The 26889-nt window shown below is 38.3% G+C and overlaps 1 protein-coding gene across 23 annotated transcripts in view; it reads right to left on the bottom strand.

The window, feature by feature from the left end:
- Positions 1 to 26889, bottom strand: part of STAU2 (staufen double-stranded RNA binding protein 2) — a 172129-nt gene that overhangs the window by 135379 nt on the left and 9861 nt on the right. For 14 of the 23 annotated variants that reach the window (XM_086884724.1, XM_086884631.1, XM_086884658.1 and 11 more), the window contains 5 exons: positions 18001 to 18182; positions 16738 to 16945; positions 15569 to 15699; positions 10771 to 10930; positions 8378 to 8513 (listed from right to left, as the gene is read on the bottom strand). In XM_086884724.1, coding sequence (XP_086740850.1) covers positions 8378 to 8513; positions 10771 to 10930; positions 15569 to 15699; positions 16738 to 16936 — 626 coding nt within the window. In that variant the 5' untranslated portion in view covers positions 16937 to 16945; positions 18001 to 18182. The remainder of the gene's footprint in view (positions 1 to 8377; positions 8514 to 10770; positions 10931 to 15568; positions 15700 to 16737; positions 16946 to 18000; positions 18183 to 26889) is intronic. The other 9 variants (XM_086884642.1, XM_086884733.1, XM_086884763.1 and 6 more) reach the window with 1 other exon arrangement.

Below are 26889 nucleotides of genomic sequence, written 5' to 3'. Positions count from 1 at the left end.
GCCTCAATTATTACAGAAGATGAAAACTTGAAGAAAATGATGAGACAAAGCCTTGCAGAAAACCTGGTTTTAATTGATTTGTGCTGGAATTATGACATTTTAAAGTCATGAAAAGCTTCAGAATAGAAAAAGGCAACTTTTTTCAGAATGTTTTTGCTGAGAAATTCTTGCACAAATTCATGCTGCCATCTAATGGTCTAAGTCGGCTATTTCCTGCTGAAGAATTAAATCTGAACAATCACTTGATTTTTTTTTTTTTTTTTTTACTTTGGACTACTCTTTATTTCCTTAAGTTTTAATTCTTTGAAACTGATATCTGTTGTTCAGAATGAAATAATAGCATATTTAAGGAGATATCACCTATTTAAAGCAAGCTTTTAATTCCTATTTCCAAGTAGAAGAAAGAAGTATTTTTTAATACTTCTTCCAAGGTTTTTTCCCCAAACTACTGGGAAGAGCACGAGGAACAGTGAAAGGAGTTTTTGCAAAGTCAGTCAGTAAACATTTTTATTATCACACCTCTCAATCCTTAAAATACAAATTTTTAGGACAGAATTTTGCAACACTGACTGGAAAGGCAGGCAAAGCACCTCTGATTCTGTTTTTTTTAGGGGAAGAATATTGTACCCTATGTCTAAGGTCTGAAGCTGACAACTGTAGCAAAGTAAAAATCCCAGTGGCACCCCACACTGCTCCCCCACAAAACAAGAGATTTGTTTGCTGTAATCAGTTCAACATAACAGGATCCAAAACGGAGGGTTATTCAATCAAAAGCATGCCTGCCTCTCCTCAAAACTGCTGTTACCCAGATATGCCCCTAAAGAGTTTGTTCTTTTAATACTTTTCTCTCCCGCTTCTCTCTGGGGAAAAATTTTTGTCTTTTTTTCAGTCCTTCCACTGGGACAGTCGAATGGCTCCCACTATAGCACTCATAAAACTATTGTGAATCGACATTCTTAGGATTATTTCTCAGAGTAGGATTCAGCTCTAGATTCAGATGCCTAAATTTAGGTATTTAGTTAATGTGTAGAAACTAAGTTGCTGTAAAAGTGAAGCTCTGGAGACATCCATGCTAAACATAGTTTAAAGCATGACAAACAGCATTCTAGACTAGGAATTATTCTGACTAATCCTTCCACTGGTTATAAAGGGAGACTGAGTTTCTAAACCATAGGCATAGACCATCTGAAAGTCATCTGTACTTGGATCCAAATCCCACCAGCACCACAAAGAACTGCACCTAGCTGCCTAAACACAAGCACACAGTACAATCTGAGATGCAGTCATGTACCTAAAACATCCACATGATGTGACAGAGGACTGACCCATGAAACAGACAAGTTTCTCACAAATAGCTGGAGTCCTAGTGGATTACATGAAATACTACAATGACTGAACATCATTTTTAGGGCTTCCTTCAGTTGCCTAAACTTAGCTATGCAGGGCCATTTGAAATGCTCTAGGGTATCTAGCCTGACCTTCCGCTGCCACTCTACTAGGGGTCTTCTCTAGGTCTTCTGCTAAATCCATTGGTCCCATGTGGATGTCTCAGACACCCTGTGATGTCTCAAGTGGCACTAGAGACCTATGTTTAGGCAACTTAGTGTCCCACATCTGCCACAGTATATGTGCTTGGGAAAAAATCTGCTTAACACACAGCTGTGCATAAAATCCTCCTCTGCTGCAGCAAGCCCCAACATAAAGTCTCAATAATGGGAATTCAGTGACATATATTAAGCTAATCATGTGCCTAGAGTAACAAAAAGACTCTGTGGAGTAATCAGAATTTTACCTTTTCCAGACTGCTGGTTGATCTTATAGATAAGAGATAGAATTCTTTCAGATCCAACAACTTTTTATATTATGCACTGGAATATTTGTCCCTCAAACAGATGAGGCTCTCCATGCAGAGAGCAGTCTTTTTCTAGAAGCTAAACAGGGTGCTTAAGCAGCACAGAAGAACATCCAAAGGTCAGGAAAAATTCAGACTTCATTCTCTTTCTGTAAAATAGATAACTGGGTTGTATAACTGTAGGTGTAGTTTTAGACACGGTAATATCAAGAGATTTTTACATTGTCTCCTGCATTGCAACCCATGCACTTCAAATTTGGCTTCTACAGCTGTTCTTCTGGCTAGATTTTCCCTTTTTTCCCCTCATAGGACTATGTAACTTTTGTGAAACAAATGAAGTTGGGTGAGGATTTAGACTGCATTACTAAGCACTCATGTCAAGTAACACTTCCCTCAAATATTTTCCCTTTGATGCATATATTAAATCTTTAGGTCAGCATTCATAAAAGAAACAAACTTTTCATTTTATTCCATTCTTTCACCATCCAATCTTTTATTAATATGACTTGACAATTTCGGTAATTTATCCAATAATCACACAGTCTATTTTCTCTTTGATCATTAGATTGGATAACATGTTAGTCCACTATGAAGCTAGCAGCTGCAGATGTAGTTGGCCAAAGACCAGGCCTCAAGCTTTCTTTTATTATCCCTCATTTTTAAAGTGCTTGTTCAGTATTCAGTTCACAGGGCTGATATACATCACTTCAGGAGCAGAGAAGTCTAAGCTAAAGTTCTATGTGGCAATGAGTATCCAGCAGGGGAGCAGGTAGGAACTAGGTACAGGTAGGTGACACCCTGTGCTTTGTGGCCAGGCAGCATAGCTGGCTCCACAAGAGGCAAGGATATGCTGCTGCTTTATTTTTCTGAGTTTGGTCTTGTAAATGACACTGTAAAGCAGCATTAATTAACAAATTCATTATCAAAGAAAAATGTGCTCAGAATGGCAGAGCTATGAAACAAGAGAAAAGGAGGAATGGTTTGTGCAGTCCCCCATGCTCTGAGGAGAAAGGGGATAGTCTTCTCCTTAGCCTGTAGTACACAACATATGTACAGAAAGAAGCAACCCTACACAAGACTAAGATGAAGGCTCAGTGCAGCAGAAACTGTCCAAGTGCACAGAAGCTGTAGTTTATCCTAGGCACACCACCACTTTGCGTGACATGCTCGCAGAGCTATCACACTATCCAAATTCCTTAAAACCAAGCAAGAAACTGCTTTAATTACTGTACTTCCGTTCTTTAGCTTGTCATTGTTTTGTATTCCCTTTGTTCCTATATTTCGCAAGTGTTTTTCATTTTGAAACCTTTTTTTATATATATAGATTTTCCAAGCTCTCTAGATTGTGGTGAGACACATATTAAGGAATTTTATATATTAAGAAAACAACTTCTGAATTCTCCCAAAACACAGGGGTTGGGTTTTATGATCTCTTTAGCACTACTTTCCAAATTAAAACATCAAAAGCTGCTGTTCAGTTTCGAGCGGTTATATTTCTTGGTTGAAAACTCATAGTTTAGTTAAGTCTGTAAGATATAATTTGTTTTGTCACTTACAGAATTTCAATCTTATAATTGAAAGTACTGCACGACAATTAAAATTCAGGAATTACTCCCTCCAATTCTAACTGAAGAAAAAAATAAAACAAACCATCATTCAATGGTAACAAAGCAAGTTGGACAACCTCGTAGTCCGAATTGATACCTTATTTTATTGTTTAACAGCTCTAATTTAAACAGCCATGTTTTTAATTCTTTTTCACATGGTTTAAGCCAATGCACTTAAGCCAGAGATGCGAGGTAGTATGGGTTCTAGCACTGGCTACAGATATGAGAGTATGCACGTGTTTTGTCCTCAGCTCTGCCAATAGTTTACAAACCTGACCCGCCGACTCAAGGCTTGGGCTGTGCTGAGTAGCGTGCCAGTTCTCCTGAGTCATGCCAAATGCTGTGCTGACAAACACGCAAGCTACATCAGCTAGCAGCCCGGCCCTGAAAGCATGAGCACCTCCTTCCCCAGAGTCAGCTTGGAAAGCTCTTAGATAAAAGAAACCATAAAAAATGAAATGAGACATTTTTAGCTTTCCTGTAACATATAGTTTTTGAACTGAAAGGTCTTCATGTGCCTTTCTTGCAAAATTGCTTGCAAGTCCAACCTATGAATGTTTAAATTGGTTGTATATAACTGGTAAATTCTGAGTGCCAAAAGAGTATTTTCCTCTACTATAATCTCAGTTAGGAATACAGACACCTTTGTTAAATAAGAAGTTGTCTGACATGGCTGGATTCAGGGTTGAAATTTTTTTAAAAGCTCTGTCTTATCAGGGGCCATCAAACTTTCTTTTGCCAAACTTGCATGGATTTTACTTCAATAAAGAAAATCCAGAGAGGACTCGAAGTTCTTATCTACCTTGGAAACTGTACATGAACTGTAGCATGCAGATACCAAAACTACCAGAAACCTAAGCTGGGAACTTCATATGATTCAGCTCAGCATCACACAGACTTCATCAGCCTGTCACAATATGCAGTATAATGGCAATGACCGGTGCTGTTAACAAGTTAGCCAGTTCTGCATTCATTATTTCGAGTTAAGTCAGGATGGAAATAGTCATACCTCATCCAGTTCCAAGCTAGACTGTATTTTATATACTTAGTTACTCTAATAGGAGAGCCAACTTGCCCTGCACCTCCTAACTTAGCACAGGAAGAGACTTAAAGGGCTAAGACCTTGCCACAGTGTTACACACTGCCTTAAATGTCTTGCTCTCTGCCACGCTGAGTTTTGCATGCACAAAGCTCTATAAACAGCCAGTATCCAACACCTACCCTGGTGCAGCACTATCAGCACTGTAAGCAACAGGTAGGTAGCTGGAGCATGTCCTGATAAAAACCACAGAATTACTGTAAGTGTTACAGGGAACACTTGAAAGTGTTGAAGAGAACACCTGTGGAAGGATGCTCATTTGGGACATCTCATCACTTGCCTTCCATGCTGACCACTAGGAAAACCTTCCCCTTTTCCCTCTCATTTGTTAGTTTTCCTTTTCCCTATGAAAATAGCTCTCACTTTCACTATAAATTTATGCCATCAGCTGTAGATCTTGCGAAAGGATGTTGGCCCCTTACAAACATTCTTCAACATCCTCTGTGTAACATACTGCCCATATAAACATGCTCCATGGCACGTGAGAGAGTAGCTCTTCACACACTTAAATCAACCTATGTTGCCCTTACATTCCAAATATACCTTGTCCCTCACTGGTGAAGGCAAAAGCTCCTGTGTGACTAGAAAAGACGATGTCTAAGTACAGTTGTAAGTCACGGAACAACTTCTCCTTTGCTCTCCCCCTGAAAACTGATTAATTTCTGAGCAGCTCAACTTCCAGCGGTGTAGGCAGGAAATATTCAGGGACACAAAGGCTGGGGAATTGAAAATGAAGGAGGAGGAATCACTGCCACTTTTGACATCTTGGCCTGACATGGAATCTAGCCATCAACTTTGCATACGAATTGCAGCTCTAGGATCACATTTCCATGAGATATTGAAAAGGATCTTTTGTGCCACTTGAAATGCTAGACTTTAGTGGTGTAGAGATATGCCCTGGAATGAACTTAATAATCTATTTTTTCCTGAAGACATTAGTCTTGCAGTATCAAAGTTTCCCTAATGCAATCTCCTAATCTTAGTCTGTACCTTCACCTATTTGAAAAGCACATTTCTTTAAACAGAGATCAGTAAAGGGAATGCAGACGCAGTATAAAAGACAAAGGTTCCAATTTATTTAGCAGATTTTGTATCTTTTTTAATAGCAGAAAATAACCTACAGTCAAACTAATGAAAATGAAAAAATACTTTATGCAGCATGTTATCTACATTAATTCTCAAATCTTAACTGTCTATATAGTCAGCATTTATTTGGGTACTTCAACAATACTTCTATTCCACTACCCAATCCGCAAAAATCAGCAAACAAATGCTAAATACAATGTGGCAGTAGAAGAAAATAAATGCAACATATTATACCACAGGAATATAATACAGTGCTGCATCATATGCTTCACATTTCAAAATTCACTGGCTATTGTAACAGATCCAAACTCTGTCTCCAGGCTCGCCTGTGGTGAGGGTGAGTAGGATGTGCCAAGCGCTGCTGACAGGAAGAGGCACAGGATCGTGCCCATCACAGGCAGTGCCCCACAGTGCAGCCAGGCTGAGCTGCAGGGCCTGTGCCCAGCACGGCTCACAGGACAGGGCTGTGCTGCTCAAATCCCTTGGCCATAGGACTGACTTGTGTCTCCCCCTCGGTACCACCAGCGTGGCCCTGCCTTTATCTGACAGCACAGCACAAAGTTTTCACATGACCATCATTCCTTCACTATTCCTGCCAGGATTGTCCCCTTGTACGCAAATCCTGTAAGAGTGAATGACCAAGAGGGGTTCATCTCTGCCGAGGCTGAGGTTTGCATGGTGTGGTGCCCATGGGGAACAGTCCCGTTCAATGCCACACCAGTCAGGGCCCAAGGTAGCTGAAGGTGTGGAATATTATCTGTAATACTCTCTTCCTAAACCAGCAGGTCTAATAAACATTTAAATGATGCCTTACAAAGCATCATAAGTGCCTTTCTTATTGTGATAATAAAGAGCCAGCACCACGCAATGCAAAACAAGGCCATGAACAATTATTTCTAACAGAGCAGTCAGTATTACACAGTTCATTTTTCTGCTTCGTCTTTACTCTGGCATTCATGTGTATACATGGCAAGTGCACAGTGGGTATGTGCTCATGCAGATAGACAGGTATGTCCAGTTATTTACTAGTTAGTTTAAGTTATTATTCAATTCACTAGCCACAGGATTATTAGCTATTCTGCATAGGTAACTATACTCAAATAAGAACAGTGAAAAAGCAAGCAGAGATTGTGGCCCTCTGTCCCACCCAGCCTGTTTGTGATCAGAAAAATCAAGTGGCCTTGGCTACCTAAAGTGCCCAGAAAAATAAAGCTCATATATCATTTTCCCCTAACACCGAAATATGGCTCTCATGAAAGAAAGTCCAAAGAAGCAAACTTATAGGTTGAGCTAGACACACTAATCATTTTCTATGAAAAGAAATAAAATATTACGAGTTAGCAACTGCTGAGTGTTTTGACATTCTATTTCCACCAGTACCTTTCCATAATTAAGTTCAGATTTCAGAATTCCGGATTTTATGCCTTTAACTAGCTTTCATTTTTTTCCAGTATAGTGTTATATCTGCTACTCAAGCTAATCTCGCTATAAAAGCAATTCAAATTAATGAAGGATTTCTAAATATTAACTAAACTCATTTCAAGCACCATAATTAGCTTTTTAAACCATAATGTATGTAAGCAGAGACCCAGGTCAGCAGTTACTAGAAATATAACACAAGTGGTACAAAACCAGGCACTCTTCCACAGAGTAATTAAAGGGCTTCTTCCAGGTTATTCTGGGGGGAAGTTTGGTCTTCTATAATTCTAGGTACTGTTGCTATAAAACAACACAACCCACCAGCCAAGAAAATTTAAAAAACCAACAACAAAAAAAAAGTCAGAATGAAGTGTTAAAATCTTACACTGACCAAGTTATCAAGATTTAAAGTCTGGGGAAAAGTAAAATAGAATTAAGTAAATTGAACTAATTTCCTTGGACAATTCTGAAATTCTGGGTTTTTTTAAACTACTTAATTTTTCAACCTTGCCAGAAATTCAATTTCTAAAGAGTAATTTTGAACCAAAACACTCCTTCAGAATTCATACCCTCAATCTATTTGATAATTATGAGATGCATAAAAATAAACATTAAATCCATCAAGTAAAGCTTTATTAAAAATGATATTACAGATCATATTTGGTCTCACTTTTGGAGCTTCAAAAGCCCTGATCTAATAGAAGCTGCTCTGGGAACAAATATGGGAAAAAAACCTATCTCAGAGAAAGAAGTTTTTCAGATTACAGATTGACAGACTTCTGAATATAGGTTTCTAAACCTATATCGAACCTATATGAAATAAAGGATTTTTGAGGATTAAGGAACTGAGATAGTAGACCAAGAAGAACAGTTAAAAAAACCAGAAATTTGAGAACAGTTTCAAACCAATTTTCAAAATGCAGTCCTTCCAATTTTATATTCAATTTCTAAGAAAAGAGTGCTTCTTTTTTGATGAAACAGATTCTAATCACATGACATAACAACAAAAAAAAGCAAAACCTCTCTCTGAAGTTAATGCTCTGCCTCCTCACTACCATGGCTATGTAATGTGTTTTTAATGCACATTAAAAAAATAAAAGCAGTTTTACATACCTTTACTCCTTGTGATGTGCTTAGGGCACCTGTCTCTTTTAGGAGGTAATTATGCATGTTCTAAGTAAGACTGCAGACTCTCCTTAACAAAATTTTTAGTTTTCTTTTACTTTGAAATAACCTAGAAACTTAATGAAGGTTTAAATCTATATACTAAATGAAGGATAAAAAAAAAAATAAAGTAACAGAAAGAGTACAAACCTCTGATTGTACATGCCCCGGAAATTATAATTTGCTCTGTAATTGGGAATTGGCTTTGGATCTAATGGCCTGTAGATGGCAGGCTCTCCTCTTTTCATTGCCAGACCATTCAGCTCCACAGTCGGTGTTATACTGCCTGCAAAAAATAAAATGTAAGTAAGGTGCTAAAACCAGAAATACTGAAATACACGCAAGCAGAACTGAGCCCAAAGAGAGACCTACACGATATCTCTTTACTCTTACATTAAAAAGATGCAACTAAAAAGACATTTCAGGTTCTTTAAAAGATGGGAATATAGCTGCCAAATTAATCACAAGCAATGAAAAAGTACATTGAAAAATCTCAGAGCATTCCCTATGCAGTTTCAGTGGACTAATCTTCACATATGAATGAGAAAGTCAGTGTAATAATCAAGCTGGTTATTCATCTTTCCCAAGTATTTATAATACATTATGACACTTTCTGAAAGAAATATAAAGATAGTAGAATAATGTCTCTTTCTGCTGAATAGCATTAAATGAAACCACAAATAGAGAAAAGAGTCATTGAAACAAGCATGACGAAACAGGCATTACTGCAGTCATTCAGAAGTCTTACAACAAGTTAGAAAAAATGTTTTATTTGCAAGACTTGAAAATTTAAGACCGTGTCTAAAAACTAATGGTCTCATAGGAGTGATCTACAGACTGAGCATACTGCTACTGGAAATCAGTGCAACTACAGCCATCTACTGGTGACAGAATGCAAAAATAGAAGGCAGACAGTACTTGCCCACTTGCATGGTTTCAAAAATGCCAAACAAGCTACATCCAGCTTCTTTCTTTCCTTTTTTTTGTTCTTAGATAAACCATTCAGCTACAGTAATTCCCACTTACAGTGCTGTAAGAGAATCCTATATGAGCTAAATGTGCATTCCAATAAAAAGGAGTTACTCTATTCTGAAAATATTTTCATGAGAGATTCAAATAAATTTACCCTTAAAAAAGCTATGATAATTTTCCAGTCTGATACTGAAGCTTTATATGCCAAATGATGAAAATGTTTATGCAATACTTACTCAAAAGCTTATACCAACAACAGTTCTTATAATTTCCAGAGCAAGACATTACTATGAATTCAATTATTTTATAAAACTACAAAATGTCATTTTGATGAGAAGATACCTGTGCATATACAATGCACCTTTCCTGCAGCAAAATTACACTGTTAAGTGATAAAATTTTTAATTAATTCTCTTAAAGCCTATTCCTCTCGTTAACAGAGTCTCCCTCTAAGAATATGCTCAAAGGCAAAAAAGTCTAGAAACTCAGCAATACTCTGCAATGTCAAGAACTAAACTCAGCATCACTTTTCATAGAGGTTTGAGCCTCCTGCTTTCTAAGCAGCCAATGTCACAGTGACTGTGAAGGAAACAGGGCAAAACCAGCATCCTGGGTCTGGAGAGGCATTGTACTGACCTCCAAAGGAGTGAAAGAACACTACCACACCCCTCTCAAACAATCCTTCAAAGCTAATGCTCAGGATAATACAGACAAGCTCTAAAGGAAATTTACTTCTGCTTTTCTCTTTCAAACACAGAGAAGATTAACTGCAGTTTTTTTTCTTTTTAAGAAAGTGGCTGAAGAATACATTTTTAAAAGAGGGGGAGGGGCAGACCGAAATTAAGGGGAAAAGAGGAAAACAGAAAAGAGGCAGGGGGAAAGGATTGTTTTAAAAATAAAAATGATAAAAGATTTCACCACTTGATTTCCTTTACATGAATCTGAAATGAAGTTATGATTTTTTTTTCTTTAGAGATCAAGACAGAACAGATCACTGAGCATGTGTATGAGATATGTACCTCAGAAGGTTTTGCATGCACTGAAGGCAACTTGCAAGTAACAGCTCAAAATGAAGGATGCAAGACACCAGTACACATTCTTTCTATTATCGAAACAAGTTTCTAAAGCCACCTGAAAGCTTTTTGAAAGTACACCTTGCTCTAAAGGAAAACTCAGCATGTAGGAAATTACCTGTCAAAGCTTTCATGCCAAATCCCAGCCTTTTGTTTATGCCAGAGATGCAATATTTCCAATTTCACTGTAAAGTTATCTGAAGTATCTCTTTGGGAAATGTGTTTTAGTTAATTCAGTCTGGTTTTCTCCTGTCTGCTTACTGTTGATCAAACTTTGTACACATCTAAGCATTATCTAAATAATATATTCCCTTACAGTTCAACCATGTGCATTAAAAATTCTTCCATGAAAGCTCACGAGAGGTTCTGCATTATCCAATCCTATAGCTGTGTTGATTTTCATCCTACAAATGTAAGTATCTCGTTACAATTACTTATTTAGCGCTATAATATACCAACATTTCAACAAGATCTAACACTCAGAGGAAAATGTCATACCTGGATTATTGTTTACATTGTTTTTGGGTGGTCTAGGCGTTGGTTTGGGAAGGGTAGTTTCATTCAATGCTTTGCTAGCAGCAGCATGTTGGGCCTTTTTAATACTGCTTCCTTCAGCTTCCCATGTCTGTTCTCCAAGAGTCAGCTGCACTGTGAACATCTTCAAAGACAAAGAACAGGTAAACACTGGCAAGATTACCACTGTGGATTAGAACAATCCATATGAAAGCTTCCAGGGCTGAAGAGAAACCGTGCTCTCTTCTCATTGTATTCAATTCTCAGATAATACATCTGATTCTTCACCAGAGATCAGTGAGACCTTATCAGTGAGCAAAATCTGGCCTTTCAAATCACAAAGTAAAATAGTGTAATTGTAATGTAAATTATCAAAGAACAGAACAATATTTAAACTAAGTAAGAATAACTTCAAACTGATCTTCTGCTCTTGGAAGACTATGTACAGTTCAGCTAAGAACACATTTCTTCATATATTTGAATATGTTTAGTCATTTTACTTGTAGAAAAAAATTATTAAGCATGATACTGAGAAAAAAATTAATTTTGTAATAATTATGAATGAATATAAATGACTACACACTTCTCAAGGCAGTAGAGAACTTGGCCCAGATAGTTTTACAGAGTGAATTAATTTCTCACATACGAAGATTTCTAAAAAAAATGCCTTTTGTTAGGGCAGAGTCACAACTCAAATACATTCAAAAATATAAAGAAACAAAAGAAATATTATCTTTTAAAATGAAACTGCAGTTCTTAAGGTAAAATCTATAGTGAGGATAGGAACTGTAAACATCCAGAGCTCAGAAATGGACTGATAAAAACTCTATATTTCAAATTCTGACAGAGGGCTATTTCAAGTATCCATGCTGTGCAAACTGTGCAGATAAAACTCAATGCATGCTTAAGATATTAGACAGAGTCTATCTTCTGTATGATACATAAATGTTTTATTTAAATTTGAGCACATCACATTTGAGCATCTGAGAACAAGGGGAGAAAGGCTAGGAACTCAACATATTTGCCATATAATCCCTAGATAAAAGGCAGGACTTAACAGTCAGGTACACACAGTAAACCAAGATATCACCTACTTGATACTTAAGTCAACAGAAAAAAAAAAAAATCTACATATTAGTATGACCAGTATATAAAGTAAAATTTTAATTTTGACAGCTCTCTAATTTTTTAACTTATTTAAACTTGCTAGATCCAGGACCACATTTTTAGAGATAAATATGGTGGGCAGCCTTTAAATCTGCCTTTACATAAACAATTTTTTAGCATGTACTTGCAAGCAAACATTTGAACACAAGTATGTATGTGTCTCTCAACTCAGTCCTCTGCACATGCACACACACTGCATTCAAACTGAATGCTATAAATACATCCTCGTGTCTTAATTACAGCCCTGAGATTTGGCCTACTGTTATTTTCAGAAGCACAATGCAAGTCCCTGTATCACAGCTCCTATTGCCATGTTGGTTTTGCCACAACAGTCACAATTTCCTCATGGAAGAAAGAGAGAAATAGTCTCTTCATTTTACACTCTGTCAAACCCTATCCCCATCTGAAAGCTAAGATGGGCATTAGAGCTAAATACCCATAATTATATAAATTACCTACAAACATACATCCTTATTACTAAAAAAGTTGAAATTTGATTTCTGGATCTGGAGTTTATGCATTTCATATTTTGCAAGGAAGTATCAATGTAGTATTTTTACAGGAGGAGGAAAATCCTGAATTTAAATGAAAATATGATTAATAATGGCTACTTATCTACCTATAACTCTTAATGCTTAGAGCAATAAATAGGAACTCAGAATGATAAAGGGTTTGCTCAATAAACTTCTGCCAGTCACAGCACCTTCTCACTTAACACACCTGCAAAAAAATCTCCTGCTAAAACCCACACATAGAAGTAGGTTTACTCCTTTATTAAAAGAATGAACCTGCCTAAATCCAAACTCTGGATCAGACAATGGAACATTCAAGTCCTGGAATACCAGGGCTAACAGTTCCACTACTGACTGAGAGACATTTCTCACCTGAGGAAATTTCTATTCCTTATACTCAACATAATCTACCTGATGTCCAGAGAGCAGAAATGCAAAGGCCATGATGCTTGTGCTTGTTTTGACTCTGCTGTGCTCATAAGGCCATTCTCTCTAAGCTCTGACAGGTCTTTACTCCTCACTTCTTCTGTGTAAAACCTTCTCACCTCCTTCCCAGCTTTTGAAGTGCTACATCCCTTACCCCTTACCCCTTTCCCTCTTTCCTATACCATCCTCTGTTTTCTTTTGCCACTGTTCCTTTTATATTTGTGTCCTGAAATGACACTGACATAGAAGGACAGAAAGATGTGATCAATCTGACTAACATAGTCCAAAATGTCATTTATGCTAACAAAGACTTTCTGGTTTTTCTTATGATGAAGAATCTGCCTAGAGGGCAGACTCCTAGAAACCCTAACTGCACTGTTAGGAAGAGCCACTTCTCTCCCAACTGTATTGTTTCTAGTTTTCCATTTCACCCCTATTGTCTAAACTTATTTTCCAGAGACGACTAGAAAAAAGGGTATAAAAATTAATTAGCATTTGTGGTCATAGACAGCTATCTTGCAGAGCATGACTGAAAATTGAGAAAGCCACCAGTGGTCAGGAAGAAAGTATGTGTAGGAACAAAGCAATGTGAGAAGCTTGTTGAATGGCAAAGAGCAAGAGCAGCATTACATCCTTCAGGTCATGCTCCCCAGGAGAGATTCAGGTCTGTTTCACATATTCTGTCAAGTATATCATCATATTACTAGCAAGACATAATACTAAACTGCTAAGAGAGTCATAATAAATTTTATTTCTTTCTTCGCTTTTCATAGGTCAAAACCTGCATAATCTTATTAATAGCACCCTTGTTCTTCATCCATTTCTCTTTTTTTTTGTTTCACTACACAGATCAAAGTTAGATGGAATATCCTTCTGAGTCTATAGAGCACATAACTGTATTTTTTTTACCACTATGAGCTCAACTAAAAGAATGAGGTAAATTGAAAAACTGAAAACTTAAGAAATTAATTGAAAATCTGTCTTCCAGAAGTGCAGGTAATGCAGACTTAAGTAACTTCACTGATATCAGTTCCTATAAAAGTAATAACAAATATATCACAGAATTAATAAAGTTGGAAAAGACCTCTAAGATTATCAAGTCCAAACTTTGACCAAACACTACCTCATTACACAAACCGTAGCAATAAGAGCCACGTCCAGCAGTTTCTTGAAAACTTCCAGGGATGCCTATTCCATCACCTCCCTGGACAGTCTATTGCAATGCTTAACCACCCTCTCAGAAAAAGTTTTCACTATGTCCAAACTGAACCTCCCCTGGTATTGTTTATGTCCTCTTATCCTGTTGCAAATTGCTTGGGAGAAGGGCCCCTCCTTCCATATGCAACTTATTTCTTATCCTACTAAAATTTTAAGTATAATATAAATGTCATGTAACTCAAATCTCCTTACTGCTGAGAAACAAAAACAGCCAAAACCACACCATACCCAAAGCAATTTTTTTTTTTTTTCACAGAAATGGAAAAAAAGGTAACACAATAAACACAATAGCAAGAAGTTACAGAAAGCCCAACAAATTTAATATGCTGCAACCTAAAACCAACCAGCAGTGTACCCTGTGGTGCCAAACACCTCCAGGAAGAGGAAGAGCACTTCAATTTCCATTTGTGATGAGGGATGCTAAAAGCAGCTCTGCACCTGCTGACATCATTTCCACCACTGAAAGGCCTTCAGCAACGGCAGCCAGAGCTGAACACAAGTGATTTGCATCGGTTCTGCACTAGCTGGCAACATAGTGTGCAACACAGAAACAAGGGGCAAGGGCAGAGGCAGCTCACGAGGAGCTGAAACTGTTACTAATCTACACCCTGGCGCCTGCTGCCTCATGCGGTACAGCCACTCCAGAAATTCTAAGTACAAATCAGCTACTAACTATGCCAGTGTCTCAGACTTTTTCAGGATTTTTTTTCCTCCCCCAGTTTGCTCTTAACTAGGGAGCAAATCCAAAATTATCTCAAAAAAATTACCATGAGGATATTCCTCTGTATTCCCCATCATCTGAAAACATCCTAATTTTTATTTATTAATTTGGACATCTAAATTGATACATGAACCGGCCAGAATTAGCTGTCAATTCACTAGAAACTTCTATGCAAGTAATCACATTAGGAGTTTAAGTATAACTCTACATTGTAAAGTTGCACAATGATAAAGTTTGTGCCCTAGAATGCAAGATTCAAAGGTAGAGTATCAACTTCATGAACAAAAAATTGCATCAACAAGCACTTTAAAAAACATCACTAATTTGTCATCACCTGCATTACCATGAAAAAAATGCAGAGGTAGTTATCAGAAGCATGCTGACTGCAGAGAAAGATTCATGCAGCCTAAAAAGCACATGCTCCAGAAAGATTAGGAAAGGGTGGTGATACCCTGAAAAGACCTTCATGTGGTCTATATAAAGACCAGCAAATATAAATTCAAAGATGAGAGACAAAGTAAAGTACAAAATGATCTACAGGGCTTCTGTAACAGAAATATAGGCATACTTTCCATAAGTGTGTTAAAAAAAATAAAAAAAGCAGCAAAATAAATAAAGAACATGAAGAAAGCCCTTACACTAGAAATGTAGCTGGGTTTGACAAGCACATTTGTCCAAACCATGATATTATCTGTTCAGCATGTAAGGTATGGCTCATCACCTGGAACTGTGACCTTACCTTGGCATGAGCAGGCCCTCTTTCATTCAGAAGCTTATACTGGGGTTGAATTCTATTGAAACGGGCTAACTCATTTACCAGACACATTGGAGTTTTCTCTTTGGGGTTTGCCATGTTATCTTGGAGAGGAGCTGTAAATAAAGAGTCTGTAAAGTTTTTGTGGAGAAATGTACTCTTCACAACTTTACAAAGCTTTGCAAAAGCAGCATGCTTAAAAAAGAAAATACTTTGGCTAAAACACAACTTTTGCATATATGCTAAATATAAAGTTTAAATACCATTTATATAGTAATCATATGATAACACATAGCTCACAATAACAATTTTGATTACATGCAATTAAAAAAGCCCCCAAAATTATTTCTTTCCAAAATGTCTTTATGAAAAATGACAGTGCAAGAGAGCATATGCATATTCTATATTTTCTGTGCCACCAAAGTTAACTGTCAGGAGTATACTGGTTCCTGGAATTGACTATTCCTTCAGAATGGGTTTTCCACGCTTTGAAGCAGAAGTGGGTAACATAAAAGTTATGAGACAAATACAATAGATGAAACCCTGCAGTTCCCACTTATTTCTGCCAGCTTCTTCCCAGTGTTTTAGACTTTTTCTCACAATAATGAAGTCACTCTCAGAACACTCCCATAGAACACCTCCCCCTTTAAGGATTTAGTTCTGCTTTTTTTAGACTGTTTCACCTTCTGTGGGTTTTTGCAATTTATTTGCATTTATTCCTAACACACATACATTGTAATTTCTTGCTTAAATTGTTAGGACAACACTTCTGCATTTTATACCCAGTTCAGCATAGGAGCTACAGCGTTTGTTAGGCTACAAAAGAAACACCAAATACTGCCAAGCAGTCAGAAGACATTCTGTTCTAGGGAAGAGAAATAAACTTGGAGACCTTCCTGCCCCACTAAAACTTCTCTACAAAAGATACACTAAGAATTTGACAAAGTAGACATGTTCTTTTCTGACCTTTTATATAATTGATCAAAACTTCACTGCAAATCTGAACTCAATAAAGAAACTAAACTTAGTAAACAGTTTATTTAGCCAGAACATTTCTCTTTGTGGGTTTTCTCCTTTATTTTAATCTTCTTTAAGACCTAATTATCTTTTTAAATTAACAAGTCATCAATTTGAACAGCACTGAACCAACTTACCTGGTGAGTTGTTCAAAGATGCGGGATCCACAAGGCTGGCAGTAGGACTGCTACAGCTGGCAGCTGATTCTGAAATGGATCCATTCATTGAGGATGGCAGACTCAGGGTATTTGTAGCTGTAACTGGCAGGGGTAGCACCACAGGGGCCATGGTGGGTCCAGACAGGTTTGCTGTAGTCTGCATTTTAACTTGTGCCATTGCCTGTCACTGCAATAAACACATTATTATCAGCAGAGCACTTTGCATTTTAAATGTCCAATGACTACAGTGGTATTAGCAACACTCCTTTTTTGCTCCTGGATCTGGGTCACAAAATTGTCCACAAAAGTCATGCCTCTGCAAACATTACTTCCAAATGGATGCATGGAGAAACAGAGCTCAGAGCCAAAGAACATCACTGGAGAGGAACCCTCATACCCTGGCTCCAGGTTCTACTTTTCAGTGGTGGGGTCACCCTGCCTGAAATATGGCAGGAAGAATTACTATTCTAGAACTAAATTCCACACAAATTATTCTGCAGATGAGATAAGCACTTGCCAGTATCTTCAAGAGAGGATGACTTTGCAACCAACTGCCATAGCAAACTTGCAAGCCTGTGCCATTGTTTTTCCAGTAAAATGCACCTGAAGTATTAAATAAGGCCACGAGAAAAAAAATCCCTTCTTTTTTTGGCCTGTTATCAGACTAGAAAAGAGAGGGGGGAAAAGGAAGAAAATACAAACAAACAAGCAAAAAAATCAAAACTCCAAAGACACAAGTTCTTAAAGAAAACCCACTGCTTATTCAGTCAGGTGGAGTACTTCAATCCTTGTATAAATTACTGGCAGAGGTACCAGGATTTCCCAAACTAGCCTTTAACCCAATGGCAGGAACTTTTACCTGGAATATGCCAGGTAATAATTATCTCTTTTAATCTGCCCAAATTAGTTTTTTTATTGCCAATACTTGTTCTCAGGCTAGGACTACATGCATAAACAAACCAGGGTCAGGGCACCACTCCATAGTACTCATTGAGAGTATGCTCCTTGGCAAAATTTGACTACTGGCTGAAAACTCCTGCTGCTGTAAAAACCACAGAGGAGCATCTTAGGGGCCTCCAGGCATCCTAGGTAATTCACTCAATTAAGAGAGAAACTAGTCATTGTCAGTCATCTGGGAAAAAGGTTTGGGCTTCTCCTGTCCCGTAAGGAGCAGGATGATGTATTTTACTCAGCAGCATTGATACAGACTGTATTATTTAGGGTTCATATACATGAGCTGACCTGTAGCAAGCAGATAGACAACCTGTGAGAGCCAACAAGCAGCCTGGGCAATTGGGACTTCTCCCAGCAGCAGCTCTGGTCCTGCTGGCCAAGGGAGAGCAGGGGTTCAGCTCTCATCCATCACAGGTAGCACCCCTTACCACTAAGCCCTTTGCTCCTTCTGCTGGGGTAATTCTCTCTCCCTGTCAAAAAAAAACCCAAAAACCCATTCAACACCTGAAAAACTTTCAAACAAAGGGCTTATTGAAATGAATAACCTATATAAAACTATGTGATTACCATCAGTATTTTTGCCACCCCGCCTCCAACCCATTAAAAATATCCAAGTATCTTTACTCAGAGGGACAGTATTGTTGGATTAAGATCCCAAACCACTCATTACACCTTGTAGTACAAGTACTTTAACACAGTTGCACTAGTATAATGAAAATAATAAATCCTATTACTGTGACTGTGCTTTGGAGAAGAGATTCAGACTGGAATGCCATTTTCATTACTGAGGAAAGACAGAGATAATTGATTTAAGTCTCTGGAAAGGCAAAAGTAGAAAAAAAATAAAAACTGAGATGCATTCACCTGCCCTCTTCATAAGTATCTTCAGTAAAATACTAATAGTGACAGATTTAAAATATACACATGTGGTTAGCTGAGATCTGTTCAAATACCTCATGTCTTCAAAAAAAAATGTGCTAAAATCATATTGTAATATACTGCCATGCAATACAGCAGAATTGTTAGAAAGGCCTAACTTAAAGAATGAGAAGGTGTAGAACTATAGAAGTCTTTCGTATACAACATGTCTGCTTCTGATTTTAAATACATTAACATAAATAGGAATTAATTGAAGACGTTTCTTAATTGTAAACAGTAAAGTCAATGATGGCAGAATCAGGCCATGCATCTTAAATGTATTTGAAATGAAACCAACATAACATGAAATATCATCACAATAATTGAAGCCTAAGAAACTCACGGTGTCTACAGCATTTTAGTCTACAAATGTGAGTATAAGAAAGGCACCACTCATATGGTACTGCATTAAATACTACTGAATATATGGTCTTGAGCCCTGCCAGTTGTCAGCTTCCAGTATTTTAAAAGTTTATTCTTCGTGAGAGCAGAACTTACTAAGAGCCAAATAAAATATTATGTTCTATAGTATTGATGTTCTAAAGGGAGAAATCATGGAATAGGCCCTTTCCTATTAAGGATTAAAACAAGAAAAAACAGTTTAAGAATAGTATCAAAGAACTGCAAAAATGAACAAGATAAGGTTTAGGGAAAAAAAGACACTAAAAGTAAAGTACGTAGAAAATTCAATTCTGAAATTAGAATTTATCATAACATATTGAGTGCTGGGTTTGTTTGGTTTATTTCTTAATATATTTGTATCTAAAGCTGCAGAACTCCTACAAGAAACTAACTCTTCTGTACATTAATCTGTATAAGCAAAGATGCTGAGAAAGTAATATAATCATAGGGACTAACTCTTAAGCAGATGAGATATGGAGATAATAAATTTGTAATCAGTTCTAAAAATCTACCAGGAGAGAGAGAGAGCAGAAATAATACAGTTGATATGATGGCACGTCATTTTCACACTACCAGGCAGCCAATCTTCAATGTCATGACAAAAGGTGACAAAAACTCTATGTTCCATCTTTTCTTTACATTTTTTACATATATACACCAGTGTTGTACTGTTTTATACACAGTGAAACAAAAACATTTTGGGGCCTTCCAGCCACAAGCACAAACATAATAAAATACTATGCTACATAAAATGTAGGACTTGGGGGAGAGAGATTGGTCAGAGATGAAATGCAGTTATATAATAAAAATATTTTTACATCTTCTATGCAGATATTTGTGAAAAATCTGACATATACAAAAGAGATGGTTCACTTAGGATACTAAGATTACAATTAGAAAAGTCCACACACCCCATTTCAGGAGGCTACCCAACTCATATCTAGGAAATTCCTACATCCAAGTGTCTCCAGAGAGGCTCCCCTTCAAGTTCATCAGTGGTTATGGACACTCGCACCTCTCAGAGAAAGCTGGACTGCACAGCTGGGCCTCCCAGCTTTGTGCCTTTACCCAGCTGCCACACCAAGACACAAAAGAAATTATATTTCCTAATGTTTTAATCACACATATCTATCCAACCAGTCTGCAAGTCACAGTGCTGTTGTTTTTGCAAGGCTACACTGCAGGGCTTACAGTGTGTTACGAGATGCTGCAATGGTTTCTCCTCATAGTCTCACCCACGCACGTACAGTAGAAATGCAATAGCAAACACATAAAGGGATGCAGATGTACTACAATTGCATTTTACTTCACTTCCCCTTTTGAGCATTTAGTATATAGGCAGCAACACAGGTTTCATTAAACAATTGGTATTGAATTTCTTATTAAATTATGTACAAGCTGTGAATTTTCCTAACAAACTAAAAATGACCAAACCAAACCCTCACAAAAACAACAAAACAAAACTACTCACATTTTAAAGTGAAAATATTGCTGCAAAATAGTCCATTTATTTTTTTAATATACCAGGAAACACAATGTTGTTGTGAGTTGACCACAAAAACTGTTCTATCGCTCACCACCTCAGCTGGACAGGGAGACAAAATATAATGAAAGACTTGCGGGTCTAGACAAGTGCGTGAAAAGATCACTCACCAGTTACTGTCACATGCAGCTCAGCTTGGGGAGATTAAATTAATTTATTGTCAAGCAAATCAGAGTTGGAAAAGAAGAAATAAAACCTAAATCATAAGAACACCTTCCTCCCACCCATGCTTTCTTCTCAGGTCTGACTTCACTCCTGAACTCTCCACCACCCAGAGGGATGGCGAACCAGGGTTACAGTCAGTTCATCACATGTTGTCTCTGCCACTCCATCCTGCTAAAGGGAAGACTCCTCACACTCTTCCCTGCTCCAGCATTGGGTCCCTCCCACTGGGCGACATCCTCCACAAATTCCTTCAACACGAGTCCTTCACACAAGCTGGAGTTCCAGTGTGGATCCCTTCCACAGGGTGGCATCCTTTAGGAACAGAATGCTCCAGTAAGGGCCTCCCACAGGGTCACAAGTCATGCCAGCAAATCTGCTCCAGTGTGAACTCCTCTCTCTATACATGGGCCACACATCCTGTGGGTCTCCTCCACGGGCTGCAAGTGGATCTCTGCTCCACCACAGATCTCCGTGGGCTGCAGAGGCACTGCTGTTTCACTATGGGCAGCACCACGGGCAGCAGAGGGGTCTCTGCTCTGGCACCTGGAGCACCTCCTCCCCCTCCTTCTGCACTGACCTTGGTGTCTGCACTGACCTTGGTGCCTGCAGGGCTGTTTCTCTCACATATTCTCACTCCTCTCCTCTCTCACTGCACTTTCTGTTAGGCAGCAACTCTTCCTGTTGCCTAAACCTGTTATCCTAGAGATGCTACCACCAACACTGACGGGCTCAGCCTTGGCTGGCAGCAGATTCATCTCGGAGCCAGCCAGAATTGGCTCCATCAGACACAAGTGAAACTTCTGGCAACTTCTCATGGAAGCCACCACTGTAACCCCCTGTTACCAAAATCTGGCCATGCAAACCCACTACTAATATTTAGTTACATTTATAGATGCAGAATAATTTTTAAAATTGTGAATAGACTTGTATCATGCTAAAAGAAAAACACTTTTTCTGATTACTATTACTCTTGTATTTTTCTGGAATCACTTTATAGCCTTAGATCTTATGACACAGAATATGAACTAAATGGTGACACTCTTAGACAATGTGACAGTGACTGAATAAATAAATATTAAGTAAATAAAACACCAAAAAGGCAGAAAGCATGGACAATGAGTTTTTAAACCAGATTTGTACAATGTGGGAAAACTGAAAAATCAGTATTAGAAAGACAAGTTGTATGCACAATCAACAGAGAAACTAATTACCTGAACAGTCAAAACAGAAGGCTGGATTTCATCTATGCAGAAAGTGAAAATGCACATATGCAGTAGAGTCACCACACTTCCACACTGCACTGTCATACAACCCAAAGTACCAATTTAATCTGTGTGCAAGTATGTAATGGTGGTACATACTACATACTGTGAAGGACTTCACAAATGGAACAACTGAGGGCCAGCCACTGCTGAGCGAGAAAAATTACCTGACATATGTTTTATATAACCAAGGGATCTGCTTATACCTTCTAATCAGTGTCCATTTTTCACAATAGTATTACTGTTGGTCCCAGATCCTTTTCTGCAGAACTGCTACCCAGCAAGTTCTAGGCTGTGCTCTCTTTGTGAATCTGAATGTTTCCTAGCTAATGAGACTTTTTTCTTGTCTTCCTTGAATTTTCTTATTAAAAAACCCCAACAAAACAGAAAAAAAGGAAAAAGACAATAATTTATTTTTTCCAAGATCACATCAAATTTTAATTCTAATTCCAAAATGTTTGCAAGTCTTCTCTAGATGTTTTATAGCATCTCCAAATTTAATAATTGTACTGTTTCATCCACATCATTAATGAAAACATTGAAAGGTACAGGAACAGCAATCCAATAGACTGGGAGCAGTGTCTAAGCAGCCAGCAAGCATCTCAAGGGTTTTTTTCAGACCAACACCCATCTTGGCTAGAAGCTTGTTAATGTGATTCTTCTGTGAAAGTCCCAAGTCACAGAACTCTAATACTTAACAGCTTCCTAATTAAGAAGGATGTAGTTTTAGTTTTAAGATTCCATTAAATGGTCTGTTCTTCTTTCATTCTTCTGGTATTAATTCATTCGCTCAGTTACACAAAAGCATACAAAACTGCCTAAAGATAAAACATATTTCTGGTGTGCCATTTTTCACATTTACAGCAAATATTTATACATTTGTGGACATTATTATAAAAAGTACTAATGAAGTTCTAAGTCTTATGTAATTTCTTTTTATTGTGTTGTATCTAGCAGCTTATTTGGGGTTGACAAAAAACACACAGTTCTGCACTACCTTTAGAGCACCTTAATTAGAACTTTTGACTTCTAAAGCCAAGTAACAAGATGGCCACACAGCAGCAGTTTAGCAAGAGTATGACTTAAAGCAACAATCAACAGATGGTTATGCAGACTTATTAGCAAAATTTATCTTATTTATACATTTTAAATAGCAAAAATTAAAATATTAGGCTATAAATTGCACAGGGTTTCTCTGGTTTTTAAAACATATATATTTTTTCTCTGTTACTGCTGGTCCCCCTTGTTTGTTCTTCCCATTTGCTCCTCCGTCAATTTCATACCTTTTTGCCTTATGAGGAGTGTTTTGCCAACAGCCAAACTGATCTAATGATTTGCTGCCATAGCAAGGCACAATCCCATGTCTTCTCTTACCTGCAGCAAAAAGCCAACCCTTTCTGTCCATCTCACTGAACCAGTTCACATGGCAGGTAAGGAGAAAGATCAGAGGAGCATCTGGTCTGTACAAGGAGGGCCACAAACTCCTGACCTGGAGTGGGTGCAAGGAATTAGCCCTTTCAACTCCTGCTAATCAGCTTAGCTTTGCTGTCAAGCCATACACTGAAGTTCATCTCCTTCACACTGCTCCTCACAAAGCCCGTGATCTCATCCCTGATGATTACATCTTCAGAAACCTGTGGCCTGATTTCTTTTTTTTTTTTTACTTTGCCTTACAGGAAAGAATTTTAGTTTCAATGGATATGTGAACATAGCTACCAGCTAATTAACAGCTAAGTAATACATGACAGCTAGTGATGCCTTAAAAGCATTGTACTTTGCAGAAGTATAAGATGGGTGGGGGAGAAATCACTAACTCCTTTATTTTCATTGCTTTGGTAAGACATTTCACAAGCAAAGCAAGTGACACAGAATATTAGGGGCTAAAACTCAAAATTTAAGGAGCTGCAAGGTTTACAAAAGTTACCCCTCTTGCTCAATATTAAACCCTGTCCCTGAAGACTAAATACTATCTATTAGTATTACTAATACTAATTATCTATTAGTATTACTAATACTAATACTGTTTCTTACAATGTATTTCCTCTGTGCTTGGACTGGAGCAGAAAAGAGTTGTAGATAAAGCCCCGGGAAGGCAAAGAAGGGCCAAGCAGCTGCAGTGAACACCAGGTCACAACATCAAATCCCATCACACTTTCAGGTATTTTCACCCATGGAGGACTATCCTTTGCCAACTCTCATATACAACCAGTAAAAACCTTCCTGAGGAAAGGAAGGTAGGTTTCCTTTTTGTAAGGGAAAAAATCAAGTAGGAAACAGACTACAAATCTGCAGTCATATTTTTCAACCACTTCTTCAAACAGCAGTCAGCTCAACCTCCCTTTTGAATTACTACACAGAATAGGCACATTAAAATGACATAAAAGGACTTAAAACTCAGAAAACTGTGGTAGAAACTGCTTCATCTTGCACATATCTTTAGTCATGAAACCATATCTGTTCCCTAACTTCCAATATGATGTTGATCCAATTTGATAAAAAAAGCATGCAAGTCTCTAAACCAATGACCACATTACTATTATCACAGAATCACATGTTGGAGTACATATTATTTGTATTGGTCACTGATTCAATAATTCAACACTCACAATCCTAACAACTCACTTTGAAATTGTTTCATGTAAATTTGAAAAGTAAAAAACCAAATCAGACAAATAAGGCAGTAAATTATGGAATCAAATACTAAACCTAAAGATTTTCTCAATCAACAAAACAGCTGAACATGGAGACTTTTGCTGCCATTTAATTATGATGTATTAGCAACAGGGCAAGAACAGAAGCCTTACTGTGCAATCAAAACTGCATATATTCAACTTGAAATACATAGAATATGTCACAGAGTAAATATAGTAAGCAAACATCTAGGATGTAATAAATTGCTTAAACCACTACAGCAAAAATCAACTTATATATTTTATATTAGTTAACTAATTAGTTAACTAATATGAAAAATAGGAGATCAACAATGACATCTATGTGCACAGTACCTCTCACACCAGTACAGGCACCCATATCATATGGCAGTGCTGTACAGTGAGATATGAGGACTCAAATAAGGATGAAAGACATCTATAATTCAGATTTACAAATATAAGCAACGTGTCAAAATTGTCACTGGAGTCAAAGTAAATACAGCATGGGATTACCATGATTTACCAGAATGTATTGAGTTTGCATGGGGAAGCTTTGGCAGCAGAAGGTTACAAGGGTGGCTCCTTTAACAACCTGCCAGAAGCTTCCTCTGTGTCCAGCAGAGCCAGCCCCTGGCAGCTCCAAAGATGGATGTGCTGCTGGTCAAGGCTGGGTCAATTAGAAACAGTGGTAACACCTCCAACATATTGAAGATGAAGAATCAAAAAAAGGTCCTTGCACAGTTGTAACTGCGGGCAGAGAAGAGCAGGGTGGGAATATGTGAGAGGAACAACTCTGCAGTCACCAAGGCCAGTGCAGAAGGAGGGGGAGGAGTGCTCCAGGCACCAGAGCTGGGATTTCTCTGCAGCCCATGGGGATGGCCAAGGTGAAGCAGCTCTGCCCCTACAGCCCATGAAGGTCCATGGGGATGTAAGAGATCTGCCTGCAGCCTGTGGAGGAACCCAGGTGGAGTTCCTCCACACTGGAGCAGGTGGATACCTGAAAGATGGCTGTGAGCCCATGGGAGACCTGTGGGGAGAGGGGCCCTGCTCCTGTACTGGAGCAGCCTGTCCCTGAAGGACTGCACTGCATGGAAGAGTGACCCACACTGCAGCAGTTTGGGGATGGACTCATGTTGGAGAAGCTTATGAGAAACTGTCCTGTGGAAGGGACCCCACAGTGCAGCAGGGGATGGACTCCTCTCCCTAAGCAGGAGAAGAACAAGCAGGTGATGAACTGACACGAACTCCCACTCCGTCTCCCTCTGCTGCTGGGGGAGAGCGCAGGGCTGGGAAAGAGTGAGGGGTAGGAAGAAGGTGTTTTTAAGGTTTTATTTCACTTCTCATTATCCTGATCTGATCCTTTTAGTAATAAATTCAATTAATATCTCGCATATGAGCCTGTTTTGCCCATGATGGTATTTGGTGAGTGACCTCTCCTGCTCCTTAACTCATGAACTTTTCATTGTATTTCCTTTCCCCTGTCCAGTTGTGGAGGAGAGTGAGAGAGTAGCTTTGGTGAGTGCCTGGTATTCGGAAAGGGTCAACCCACTACAGTCTTTTAAAGACCCAATACACAATGCCAGCAGAGATGCCCTGAGACACCATATTTGGATACCTGCCTCTTCCTCAGCTGTTGCTTCAGGAAGCAGACATTCTCTCTGAAGACTCATGCCTCATCTGGCACTGCTCGTGGCAGGCAGTTCAGAGAAACCCTAACATGAAGAGGCAATGAAATGGTAATAATATGTGTGTTTAAAGAAATACACCAGTAATACATTGTCAGTACAGCCAGCAGACCCAGGGAGTTATTCAAGGTGATCAAGAAGTAGGCTTCTAATTTAGGATTAGCTAACCACACAGCTAAGTGGCAGCTGAGAAGCAGAGAGGGTAACTTAGTGTCTCAAACTGCACAAGATGCCAAAATGCAGGCAACTGAATCTTAGCCGAAGTCTTCTGCCAAACTTGTCTTCAACAAGTAAGTGATCACGGATGTTACTGAAACTAAAAGACACAATTACAGAAGCAAATAAGCTCTCTTGCAGAGACGTGTCTTTTTGTAAGGAATGATGGAAAATGCAAGGGTTAGGGCACTGACTGCAACAGTGCACATTTGCATGAGCAAGAGTCTAAAAAACTTGTAACAAGAGAAACTAAACAGAAAGTGGAGCATACTGACAGGCAGGAATGCAACTCTTCCCTTGCTTCCCTGGCAACAGCGAGGCTGACAGGAAAAAGC

This window comes from Cyanistes caeruleus, chromosome 1 (assembly GCF_971803275.1).
Source record: "Cyanistes caeruleus chromosome 1, bCyaCae1.hap1.1, whole genome shotgun sequence".
Lineage (NCBI taxonomy): Eukaryota > Metazoa > Chordata > Aves > Passeriformes > Paridae > Cyanistes > Cyanistes caeruleus.
The sequence above is the reverse complement of the archived record's forward strand: the minus strand, read 5'-3'. Positions and strand labels throughout refer to the sequence as shown.